The sequence below is a fragment of the Ranitomeya imitator genome, chromosome 3 (assembly GCF_032444005.1).
Source record: "Ranitomeya imitator isolate aRanImi1 chromosome 3, aRanImi1.pri, whole genome shotgun sequence".
In the NCBI taxonomy this organism is placed as follows: Eukaryota; Metazoa; Chordata; class Amphibia; order Anura; family Dendrobatidae; genus Ranitomeya; species Ranitomeya imitator.
In genome coordinates, this window is record NC_091284.1 from 508,449,923 (window position 1) to 508,463,919 (window position 13,997).

The 13,997-nt window shown below is 41.2% G+C and overlaps 1 protein-coding gene across 2 annotated transcripts in view; it reads left to right on the top strand.

Moving 5' to 3' along the window:
* FRMPD4 (FERM and PDZ domain containing 4) overlaps positions 1–13,997 on the top strand; it is a 735,397-nt gene that overhangs the window by 581,557 nt on the left and 139,843 nt on the right. For both annotated transcript variants that reach the window (XM_069757665.1, XM_069757666.1), the window contains exons 6-7: positions 1,833–1,878; positions 4,696–4,800. In XM_069757665.1, coding sequence (XP_069613766.1) covers positions 1,833–1,878; positions 4,696–4,800 — 151 coding nt within the window. The remainder of the gene's footprint in view (positions 1–1,832; positions 1,879–4,695; positions 4,801–13,997) is intronic.

The following is a 13,997-nucleotide window of genomic DNA, read 5'->3' on the forward strand; positions in this document are numbered from 1 at the left end:
CATTACCCCATATCCCACCGCTACACGGGAATGGGAAGACAGTGGCCAAGTGCCAGAATAGGCGCATCTTCCAGATGTGCCTTTTCTGGGGTGGCTGGGGGCAGGTGTTTTTAGCCAGGGGGGGCCAATAACCGTGGACCCTCTCCAGGTTATTAATATCTGCCCTCAGTCACTGGCTTTACTACTCTGGTGGAGAAAATTGCGCGGGAGCCAACGCCAATTTTTTCCGCCATTTAACCCTTTAATTTAATAGCTAGAACGGCCAAATTTTGCATATACACACTACTAACATTAGTAGTGTGGAATATGCAAAAAAAATGGGGATATGAGACGGTTTACTGTATGTAAACCATGTCTCATATCATGTCGGGTTTAGGAAGGAGATAGCAAAAGCCGGCAATTGAATTACCGGCTTTAAAGCTATCTAGCGCTGTATGAAGTAATAATATATATACATATATGTGTCTACTGACATAAACATATATACTGTATATATATATATATATATATATATATATATATATATATATATATATATATATATTTTATTTTTTTTACACATGGATCCCTTGTATAGCCGTATGTCGGTTTTGCAAGCCTGCGAGAAAAACACCCAGTACGGATGCCATACGGATTACATACGGAAGATGCCATGAGCAAAATACGCTGACACACCCTGCCTACGGAGGAGCTACGGACCACTATTTTGGGGACTTTTCAGCGTATTACGGCTGTAATATACGGACCGTATTGTCTTACGCTGAGTGTGACTCCAGCCTTAAAGAGTAACCACTAACTTCCTTTTCTTCTTGACATTTAATATTTAGCAGACACATGAATTTCCTGCAGATCGGTGGAGGTCTGGATCCTGAGACACCCATTGATCATGCAATTGGACCCTTTTCTACAGATTCAACAGAAAACACATGTTTTTAACCCCTTCATCACCCAGGGTATTTTGATTTTTTTCGTTTTTTGCTCCCCTTTTTCCCAGAGCCATAACTTTTTTATTTTTCTGTCAATATGGCCATGTGAGGTCTTGGCTTATTCTTTGCAGGACGAGTTGTACTTTTGAACAACATCATTGGTTTTAGCATGTCATGTACTAAAAAAACAGGAAAAAAATTCCAAGTGCTGTGATTTTGCAAAAAAAGTGCAATCCCATTCTAGTTTTTTGCTTGGCATTTTTGCTAGGTTGACTAAATGCTAAAACTGACCTGTCATTATTATTCTCCAGGTCATTACGAGTTCATAAGTAATACAAAACCCGGCAATCAACTTTGTGGTAAGAAGAAATGGATAATAATTTATTATATCCCAAGACAGTCAACGTTTCGGTCACACAAGGGGACCTTCATCAGTAACGTACACTGGGATAGAGAGTAAATACAGGTGGCTATATAGCCTGCCGAAAAATGCCTCAAGAGTCACGCTGGATATCAAAGGAAGAGAGATTACAGCCTGTAGGGTAGCCTGTATGGAACCCACATAAAGGCTAATAATGACTGGCAACCAGACTTACGGCTCAGAATCCTGAGACATTAGTCTGATGACCATACTGAGCTATCTAGCGTTGAATGCCTCCCTGCCTCAACTTTATTTGTTTTAAGGGCTGTTCCTTCTTTTTCCATTACGCTGTCCATTTATTATTCACACCCTCTCTTGTTGGGATCTAGTATCAACAAATTGTTATTGGATATTTTATCTTTCAATACTGTTGCTGTACAAAATTACACAATGTATTTACAGGCTTCATTTCTAATCTTTTCAAATTTTATTTTATAATCACAATTGATATATAACATTTTGTGTGCTTGCTTGTTTTCTTACAGAAGCTGCAAAGAATCAATACTTCTTACAGTTGTGCAACCATACCCTGTAAGTATAAGAAGAAATAATGTTTTACCTTTAAGGTTCATTGCAATAATATTTGCTAATATGTAACATAGTAACATAGTTAGCAAGGCCAAAAAAAAACGTTTGTCCATCCAGTTCAGCCTATATTCCGTCAGAATAAATACCCAGATCTACGTCCTTCCAAAGGTATATGGATGTCATAGAAGGGGATCCCCTATTCTGTATTCCTCTATAGCAGACCTGGTCATCAGTTCTCTTCTACTGCCACGCCACGTACCACCCCCCACCTCAGCTGCCCTTTCACCTTTGTTCGTGATGGTTATTCCTTACTACCCCATTTGCACTGAGCTTGTGTGTTTTTGTGCTGTGTTGTATGTCCTATGCAGGAAATGTAAGGGTTGAGCCCTCAGGGTGCTCCCTTCTATGATTTGTGGCTTATCTCATCTACTCTATAGACTGCAATAAAGATTTCTCACCCCTTGTCTGTCACCTCTTGCCCCACATGTGATGTGGTTCTTTGCATGAGGGACAGGGTTGGGCATACAATTGTTTTCCCAATTTATTTATTGCTTGATCTTTTGTTAATAATTGTTACAATAAAGCTTATTGAATCAGTTTACATTATTATTACTTATTGTTATAGCGCCATTTATTCCATGGCGCTTTACACGCGAGGAGGGGTATACATCATAAAAACAGGTACAATAATCTTAAACAATACAAGTCATAACTGGTACAGGAGGAGTGAGGACCCTGCCCGCGAAGGTTCACAATCTACAAGGGATGGGTGAGAATACAGTAGGCGAGGGTAGAGCTGGTCATGCAGCGGTTTGGTCAATCGGTGGTTACTGCAGGTTATAGGCTTGTCATTCACTCGACTATATTTTTGGTCCAAGTACTGTCCATGGAAACAAAAATCTGACCTCACACGGACAGCACCAGGGCCAATGTTATGAGTTATTCATATTACAGTTTACTACAGACCAAATATCTGCGTGAAAAAGATCACAGCACGTACCATTCTCGACTTCTGAAGTCTATAGGTGTGTGAAAAAAATGTAATCATCCATATAGCATCCGATTTATACGGATACGTTTCCATTGCTAACATCAGAAGCTGCATTTGGACTTGTAATTTTAATCACTTCTGATGTATAAAAATGACTGGACTGTCGGATGACAATACAGATAAAAATTGTCTGCTTTTCTGACTAAAAATTATATGATTACTTTACACGCTTATGTAAATTTGACCTTCTCGGTAACAGCTATTTAAAACCATGTAATCAACAGCTTTTTGTTAAACGTGCATATGTCCTCTCATGCGAGAGAATTGGTCCAATTATGCTACTGATACTTAGATGAACCGAGTGTCATCTTAGTGTGATCCAATTACCTGTGATTCTCTTGCATAAGAGAATCGCAGCACAGTTGCAGGCAAGATGGAGAAATTAATTTCTCCATCTTCTCCATTGCAAGTTCGGATGACATCCGAGTGCAATCCATTGTTTCACACACACTCACTGACTTGAATGGGTGAGTGCGATCGAAATATTGGATGCACTCACATCATGTTGCGATTGTTCTCTCATTCCAAATATGTATGAGAAAAAAAATCTCAGATCTGAGCTACCCCATAGAATAACACTGGTCCGAATGCTATGAGATAAAACCTTTCATAAAATTTGCCTGTGTTAAACGCTCATGTGAGCGAACCCTAATTGTCTACTTAATTCAATAATCAAATCACTTTTCTAACATACTTCAATTAAAAATTCCACACTGTTCCTTCTCTACTCTAACTTCCTGTCTGCTTTTTTTTGTTGTTGTTTTCTTCAGATGATGCTTTGAGAATCCCCAGTGCATCCTGGGATATTCACATGGGACGTCATCAGGGGGCTAGGGCAGTGGCTGCTTGCCACGTTGTCTCCTTACAATTGGCAGTGACAGTGCACTCTCTTGCTGTCTCATCACTTCTCTTTAGAGCTGGCAAGGGAGTGCACTGTCACTGTGCATTCAAAGGAATATAGCGCAGGGAGCTCATACTGAGCATGCATCAGATTTTCTCTAGAGAAAGGACTATCCAATCCATCTGAAACAGATGAAATGGCTGTCACAGCTGATAATTTGTTTCAGGGTGGAGACAGCAGCTATGGCAGTAACCACAGCTCTTTGCCCCCTAAAGAAATTCCATTTGAGTATCCCAGCATGCACTTGTGAATCTCAATCAAAATGTCATTGGAAGTTAAAAAAAAAGTGGACAGGAAGTCTGAAGAGAGGTAACAGAGAATTTTTAATGTTATTAGAGACATATTATTAAGTTAGATAGATATATATTTAGTATGAAATTCTGCTTTGGCTTCAGACCACCTCTTTAAGTTCAGCTGATTGGTTCTGCCCTGCACATGTGGCCCCTTTGGAAATTTAATTGCCCACCCATGCTCTGTAAAGTTGAAGAGTTGCTAACAAGAAGCAGCTGTTGCTGTGGTAGATCCCATACATCTATACTGTATATCACACATATGGCCATTAATTTGATTATTACCGTAGATATTCCATGTAGGAGAGCTACAGATGAAAAGAGCATATAATTAGATCTCTTCCTGGCAAAGCCAGCTGTCAAAGATGTTAAAAGTGTTTTCTGTGAGATATATGTGTATATATAAGATATATATATATATATGTATATATATATATGCTATATATCTTTATATTTGTTACAATTATTATTTTACAATTTGCGCTGTATATATCATTTACAAATTATTTTAATTTGTTTTATTAACTATTCAATTGATTACACATTTAATGTTTTATGTTGTCTCTTTTTTGCTTAAGTCACCCAAATCAGCGTTTATTAGTGCAGCAAAAAAGGCAAGATTGAAGTCCAATCCAGTTAAAGTTCGATTTTCTGAGGAAGTGATCATCAATGGACAGGTTTCCGTAAGTGTTGTGAAGCTAATATTCATTGTGGGGTTTCAGGGTAACTAATAATTATTGGCACCATTATTGACTATGTTATTAAAATGTATGTTTAACAATCTATTCTCCCTATGTTTAGCCTCATGCACATGGTAGAAATTAAAGGGCTGTTCTCATCACAGCAGGGTGTCACATTGCTAGCGTATAAGGCTGCCGTCACACTATCAGTATTTGGTCAGTATTTTACATCAGTATTTGTAAGCCAAAAACCAGGAGTGGAACAATCAGAAGAAAAGTATAATAGAAACATATGCACCACTTCTGTATTTATCACCCACTCCTGGTTTTGGCTTACAAATACTGATGTAAAATACTGACCAAATACTGCTAGTGTGATGGCAGCCTAAAGGTACCGTCACGCAGCGATACCGACAACGATGTCGATCGCTGCAGCGTCGCTGTTTGGTCGCTGGAGAGCTGTCACACAGACAGCTCTCCAGCGAACAACGATCCCGAGGTCCCCAGTAACCAGGGTAAACATCGGGTTACTAAGCGTAAACGTTAAAAAAACAAACACTACATACTTACCTTCAGCTGTCTGTCCCCGCCGCTCTGCTTCTCTGCTTTCCTCTGCACTGTCAGCGCCGGTCAGCCGGAAAGCAGAGCGGTGACGTCACTGCTGTGCTTTCTGGCTGGCCGACGCTGACACAGGATGCAGGAGGAGTGCAGAGAAGCAGAGCGCCGGGGACAGACAGCTGAAGGTAAGTATGTAGTGTTTGTTTTTTTAACGTTTACGCTGGTAACCAGGGTAAACATCGGGTTACTAAGCGCAGGGCCGCGCTTAGTAACCCGATGTTTACCCTGGTTACCAGTGAAGACATCGCTGGATCGGTGTCACAAACGCCGATCCAGCGATGTAAGCGGGAAGTCCAGCGACGAAATAAAGTTCTGGACTTTCCCCAGCGACCAACGATCTCCCAGCAGGGGCCTGATCGTTGGTCGCTGTCACACATAACGATTTCCTCAACGATATCGTTGCTACATCACAAAAAGCAACGATATCGTTAACGATATCGGTATGTGTGACGGTACCTTAAGAGAGAGAGATTGCACACGGGCAAAACACTGACGAGTAGCCGCCACTCACACAGCTATCCTTTATGAGGGGGAATGCATGTGCAGAATTAAAGCTGCACACGGATAAGCCCTTTAAAGCTCCTGCATACAACAGCTTAGCCTTATACAGTGTAATGAGTAAAGGACAGTTGGCTTAACACCCTATAATATAAGATAATAAAGACACAATGGTGTAATGAATTTCCTTACTACTTAAATTTAATATTATGAATGTCAGAAATATGGGCATTTACTTTTCTATCCACAATATTTAATTATAAGCCTGATCCAGTTATGTTCTTTCTCATTCCAAATGATATTTATAGCATACCTGATGATATATAACACCAGCTTCATATTTTTTAAGGGATAGAGATGTATTTTGCATTTTGCCATAGCCTCACTTTACATTATTAGATTAATCTATAACATCTGGTCAGATGAAATCAAGTAATACTTTCTACCTCTAGTTTATGTCATGTCCAATATATGACAGATACTGATGATGGCAAAAATTATACTCTCACCACTGCCCCATTAGTTCTTTTTACCCATTGTCCTGTTTACTGTTGATATATGTTAAAGAGCTATTCCCATCACATCATTTGATGGGATTCCACTATGTTATGATAAAACATAATAATCTGCAGGGGTTCAAGCTCTAGAATGGTCACTGATCTCAACAATTACATGGTCGAACTCAAGGCAACTTCTTCCACTGCTGTTTTCTGAAGGGAGCACCAATTTTCAAAAAAAACTTTGAAAGTTGCAAATATTCTAAGTTAGTGATATATAGCCCATTTATTCTGAGGATCGAGAAGTTTAAAGCAGTCAAATTTCCACTGGTGAACAAACGATATGCCAACACTTAGTGTACCTGTAACAGCTGAAAAAACTATTTCGGCTACAGCTATGTAGGTATGAAATTATAGGGATTTTGAGGCTCAAAGAAAATTTAAGACAGTTTGATACATACCACCAGCATCTAAAGTAGTTCTTTTACATCTTCTTCATGCTTACTAGAAAGTAAGTGAAAACTACAATACTGAGAAAAATAAATAACATAGTTGCCATATATTAGGGCACATGATCTTCAATACAGAGGTGAGCTTTAGATTATACTAGCTGAAGAGCCTGGCGTTGCCTGGGCATAGTAAATATCTGTGGTTAGTTATAGCACCTCACTTCTCTTATTTTCCCATCACTCCTCTCATTTTTCCCCTCACATCTCTCATTTTCTCCCTTACACCTCTCATTTTCCCCCTCACTCCTCTTATTTTCCCCCTCACTCCTCTCATTCCCTCCTAACACTTGTCATTTCAACCTCACATCTGTCATTTTCAGATCACTCCACTATTTTCCGTCACTCCTCTCATTTTGCACTCACACCTTTTCATTTTCACCTCACACCCTTCATTTTCACCTCACACCTCTCATTTTCCCCTCAGTATATACATGTTTGTCATCTCCCTTATATATAGTATACACCTGTATGTCATCTCCTGTATATAGTATATACCTGTATGTCATCTCCCCTGTAAATACTATATACCTGCTGTATGTCATCTCCTCCTGTATATTGTATATACCTGTGTGTCATCTCCTCCTGTATATAGTATATACCTGTATGTCATCTCTTCTGTATAAACTATATACCTGTATATCATCTCCTATATATAGTATATACCTGTATGTCATCTCCTGTATATAGTATATACCTGTATGTCATCTCCCCTGTATATAGTATATACCTGCTATATGTCATCTCCTCCTCTATATATCTATGTGTCATCTTCTCTTTTATATAGTATATACCTGTATGTCATCTCTTCCTGTATATAGTATATATGTGTGACATCTCCTCCTGTATATAGTATATACCTGTGAGTCATCTCCTCCTGTATATAGTATATACCTGTGTGTCATCTGCTCCTGTATATAGTATATACCTGTGTGTCATCTCCTCCTGTATATAGTATGTACCCGTATGTCATCTCCTCCTGTATATAGTATATACCTGTGTGTCATCTCCTCCTGCATATAATATATACCTGTGTGTCATCCCCTCCTGTATATAGTATATACATGTGTCATCTCCCCTGTATATAGTATATACCTGTGTGTCATCTCCTCCTGGATATAGTATATACCTGTGTCATCTATTCCTGTATATAGTATATATCTGTGTCATCTCCCCTGTATATAGTATGTATCTGTATGTCATCTCCTCCTGTATATAGCATATACCTGTGTGTCATCTCCTCCTGTATATAGTATATACCTGTGTGTCATCTCCCCTGTATATAGTATACACCTGTGTGCCATCTCTTCCTGTATATAGTATATACCTGTTTGTCATCTCCCCTGTATATAGTATGTACCTGTATGTCATCTCCGCTGTATATAGTATATACCAGTGTGTCATCTCCTCCTGTATATAGTGTATACCTGTGTGTCATCTCCCCTGTATATCTATATATATAATTGTCTAAGGGTTTTTCCGTCTGTCTGTCTGTCTGTCTTTCTGTCTGTCTGTCTGTCCTGGAAATCCCGTGTCTCTGATTGGTCGAGGCCGCCAGGCCTCGACCAATCAGCGACCGGCACAGCGACGATGATGTCATAAAGGACGTAGACATCCCGCGTTTCTGATTCAGCAACGGGCACAGTATCGACGTAGATGTCATAATGGTTGCCATGGCGATGATGATGTCATAAAGGTTGCCTCGACCAATCAGCGACGGGTAGTCTGCCGCGAATTCTGGAATCATCATTGTCCATATACTACGGGGACATGCATATTCTAGAATACCCGATGCGTTAGAATCGGGCCACAATCTAGTAGTATATATGTGTGTGTCATCTCCTCCTGTATATGGTATATATGTGTGTGTCATCTCCTCCTCTATATACCTGTGTGTCATCTCCTCCTGTATATAGTATATACCTGTGTGTCATCTGCTCCTGTATATAGTATATACCTGTGTGTCATCTACTCCTGTATATAGTATATATATCTGTGTCATCTCCCCTGTATATAGTATGTACCTGTATGTCATCTCCTCCTGTATATAGTATGTACCTGTATGTCATCTCCTCCTGTATATAGTATATACCTGTTTGTCATCTCCCCTGTATATAGTATGTACCTGTATGTCATCTCCCCTGTATATAGTATATACATGTGTCATCTCCCCTGTATATAGTATATACCTGTGTGTCATCTCCTCCTGTATATAGTATATACCTGTGTGTCATCTACTCCTGTATATAGTATATATATCTGTGTCATCTCCCCTGTATATAGTATGTACCTGTATGTCATCTCCTTCTGTATATAGTATGTACCTGTATGTCATCTCCCCTGTATATAGTATATATGTGTGTGTCATCTCCTCCTCTATATACCTATGTTTCATCTCCCCTGTATATAGTATATACATGTGTGTCATCTCCTCCTGTATATAGTATATACCTGTGTGTCATCTACTCCTGTATATAGTATATATGTGTGTGTCATCTCCTCCTGTATATAGTATATATGTGTGTGTCATCTCCTCCTCTATATAATAATAATAATAATAATTTTATTTATATAGCGCCAACATATTCCGCAGCGCTTTACAAATTATAGAGGGGACTTGTACAGACAATAGACATTACAGCATAACAGAAATACAGTTCAAAACAGATACCAGGAGGAGTGAGGGCCCTGCTCGCAAGCTTACAAACTATGAGGAAAAGGGGAGACACGAGAGGTGGATGGTAACAATTGCTTTAGTTATTCGGACCGGCCATAGTGTAAGGCTCAGGTGTTCATGTAAAGCTGCATGAACCAGTTAACTGCCTAAGTATGTAGCAGTACAGACACAGAGGGCTAATACTGCATAAAGTGTATGAGAACATGATGCGAGGAACCTTTTTTTTTTTTTTTTTTTTTTTTTTTATTATAAATAGGCCACACAGGGATCGTTAGGTTAATGCATTGAGGTGGTAGGCCAGTCTGAACAAATTAGTTTTTAGGGCACGCTTAAAACTGTGGGGATTGGGGATTAATCGTATTAACCTAGGTAGTGCATTCCAAAGAATCGGCGCAGCACGTGTAAAGTCTTGGAGATGGGAGTGGGAGGTTCTGATTATTGAGGATGCTAACCTGAGGTCATTAGCGGAGCGGAGAGCACGGGTAGGGTGGTAGACTGATACCAGGGAGGAGATGTAGGGTGGTGCTGAGCCATGGAGTGCTTTGTGGATGAGGGTAGTAGTTTTGTACTGGATTCTGGAGTGGATGGGTAACCAGTGTAATGACTGGCACAGGGTAGAGGCATCGGTGTAACGGTTGGTGAGGAATATGATCCTGGCTGCAGCATTCAGGACAGATTGGAGCGGGGAGAGTTTTGCAAGAGGGAGGCCGATTAGTAGAGAGTTACAATAGTCCAGACGAGAATGAATAAGTGAAACAGTAAGAGTTTTTGCAGAGTCGAAATTAAGAAAAGGGCGAATTCTAGAAATGTTTTTGAGATGCAGGTAAGAAGAGCGAGCCAGTGATCGGATGTGGGGGGTGAATGAAAGGTCAGAATCAAGAATGACTCCAAGGCAGCGGGCATGTTGCTTTGGAGTAATGGTGGAACCGCACACGGAGATGGCAATGTCAGGCAAAGGTAGGTTAGTAGAGGGAGAGAACACGAGGAGTTCAGTTTTTGACAGGTTTAGTTTCAGATAGAGGGAGGACATGATGTTAGAGACAGCGGTAAGACAATCACTGGTGTTTTCTAAAAAGGTCGGTGTGATATCGGGAGCAGAAGTGTATAATTGGGTGTCGTCAGCATAGAGATGGTACTGGAAACCAAATCTACTGATTGTTTGTCCAATAGGGGCAGTATACAACGAGAAGAGGAGGGGGCCTAGGACTGATCCCTGAGGAACCCCAACAGTAAGGGGAAGGTGAGAGGAGGAGGAACCAGCAAAACATACAGTGAAGGATCGGTCAGAGAGATAGGAGGAGAACCAGGAGAGAACGGTGTCCTTGAGGCCGATGGAGCGGAGCATAGTGAGGAGGAGCTGATGATCCACAGTGTCGAATGCTGCAGAGAGATCCAAGAGAATTAGCATGGAGTAGTGACCATTAGATTTAGCTGTTAGTAGGTCATTAGAGACTTTAATGAGGGCAGTTTCAGTAGAGTGTAAAGAGCGGAAGCCAGATTGAAGAGGGTCGAGAAGAGAGTTATCTGAGAGATAGCGGGTAAGACGGGAGTGGACCAGGCGTTCGAGGAGTTTAGAGATGAAGGGAAGATTAGAGACAGGTCTATAATTAGCGGCACAGTTTTGGTCGAGGGATGGTTTTTTAAGTAATGGATGTATGATGGCATGCTTAAATGAGGAGGGAAAAATACCGGAAGTGAGGGAAAGGTTGAATATTTTTGTTAGGTGAGAGGTGATAGCCGGGGAAAGGGACTGGAGGAGATGTGACGGAATGGGGTCACTGGTGCAAGCGGTCGGGCGAGAAGATGCAAGGAGCCTGCTTACTTCTTCTTCTGTAACTGCTTCAAAGTCAGAGAGTGAACTAGATGCAGTGGGGGAGGGAGGACAGTGCATGGTATGAAGAGATTGGGAGATGATTTCCTGTCGAATGTGGTCAATTTTTTCTTTGAAGTAATTGGCCAGATCGTCAGCACGGAGATCCGTGGTTGGGGCCTGCTCTCTTGGGTTGAGTAGGGACTGGAACGTGTCAAAGAGACGTTTAGGGTTATTGGACAGGGAGGTGATGAGGGTGTTGAAGTAGGTTTGTTTGGAGAGGTGAAGGGCAGAATTGTATGTCTTTAGCATGACCTTATAATGGATGAAATCTTCGGGTAGATTAGATTTTCTCCACAGACGTTCTGCGCACCTGGAGCACCGCTGCAGGAAATGTGTTTGCAGCGTGTGCCACGGTTGTTGCCGTCTGTGCCGAGTTGTTTTATGTATAGGAGGAGCAGCTTCATCCAGAGCACTTTGCAGGGTTTCATTGTAATGCTTCAATGCAGAATTAGGACATGAGATGGAGGAAATAGGGGCCAATGAGGACTGCAAGTTCTTCATAAGTTTCTGGGTGTTAATGGCCTGTATGTTTCTATAGGTGTGGAAAGTGGGGGTGACCTGAGCGGGATGGCAGTTCTTGATAGAGAATGAAAGAAGGTTGTGGTCAGAGAGCGGGAGAGGGGAGTTTGTGAAGTCATCCACTGAGCAAAGTCGGGAGAAGACCAAGTCAAGGGAGTTTCCATCTTCATGTGTTGGAGAGTTAGTATGCTGCGAGAGGCCAAAAGAGGAGGATAGAGATAAAAGGTGAGAAGCAGATGGGGAGAGGGGAGAGGCAATGGGGATGTTGAAATCACCCATGATAAGGGTGGGGGTGTCACAGGAGAGAAAGTGTGGAAGCCAGGTGGCAAAGTGATCCAGGAACTGATGAGAGGGGCCGGGAGGACGATACACCACCGCCACTCGCATGGAGAAGGGGACGTAGAGTCTGACCACATGGACCTCAAAGGAAGGGAAGACAAGTGAGGGTACTTGGGGGATAACTTGGAAAGTACATTTGGGTGAAAGGAGCAGACCAACGCCTCCACCTGCTCTGTTGTCTGATCTTGGGGTATGAGAAAAGTGTAGTCCACCATATGAAAGAGCAGCAGCAGCGGTGGTGTCTGACTGCTGGATCCAGGTTTCAGTAAGAGCCAGGAGATTAAGAGAATTAGAAAGGAAGAAGTCATGAATGAAGGAGAGTTTATTACACACAGAGCGAGAATTCCAAAGGGCACAATTGAAAGAGACAGCAGGCATGCAGGGAATATTAATAAGGTTAGAGGGGTTTCTGGGTGTAGCAATTGGGAGGTTTGACTGGCTATAACATGGGGGGCCGGGGTTTGGAGATATGTCTCCAGCGACTAGGAGAAGGAGGATCGAAAGAGTGAGCAGATGGTTAAGTGATTTGTGAGAGCGTCTCTTGTGTTGGATGTTGGGACTGAATGGATCTGTGCTGTTAAGCAATGTGAATAGAGCATGAGTGCTATACATAGGAGAGGCAAGGACAGAGGGGCCGATATGGATGGAGTGTAGAGAGTTAATGCAGGGGCGGTGAATGTGAGTGAATGCAGCAGCCAGAATATAGATTATACAAATAAATATGGTGAGTATTGGTGCTGTTTCAAGTGAATATGGATTAGATTTAGATTGTCTTACCTGTCTCCTGCCCTCTCTAACTGCCATGTTATAACTGCCGAGTACTTAGAAAAAAAAGTACTTTGAATAAAAAATACACGAATAACAGTGCACGAATGCACCCCTGCACGAATGCATCCCCAAGCTACATCTACATTTATAGAAGGCTAGCCCTTAGATCTCTTTCTTTTTTTTTTTTTTTTGTGTTAAAGCTCGTTAGCAATCAATCTAACTCAGTTGAGACAACAGGACACAATAAATGTAGTGATCAGATAAACAAATGTCCAGGTCTACATGGATCATAAAGCACTTTGAAACAGTTATGTGATCTCTCTGAGTAAGGACATGCAAAAGTGAGTTAAATATCTATAAACACAAACAAAGGCATAATAGGATGACTAACATATATAGATACATGCAGGATTCAAAGCCGAAGATAGAATGACTCAGATACCATCCAAGCTGCTTGCTGTCAGGGACTGGAGCAATAGACATGCAGGATATTTCAGCTCAGAGAATGAATGATATGTTTACCATCCAAGCTGCTTGCTGTCAGGGACTGGAGCAATAGACATGCAGGATATACCTATGTTTCATCTCCCCTGTATATAGTATATACCTGTGTGTCATCTCCCCTGTAAATAGTATGTACCTGTATGTCATCCCCCCTGTATATAGTATATATGTGTGTGTCATCTCCTCCTCTATATACCTATGTTTCTTCTCCCCTGTATATAGTATATACCTGTGTGTCATCTCCCCTGTAAATAGTATGTACCTGTATGTCATATCTCCTGTATATAGTATATACCAGTGTGTCATTTCCTCCTGTATATAGTATATACCTTTGTGTCATCTCCCCTGTATATAGTATATATGTGTGTCATCTCCCCTGTATATAGTATATATGTGTGTGT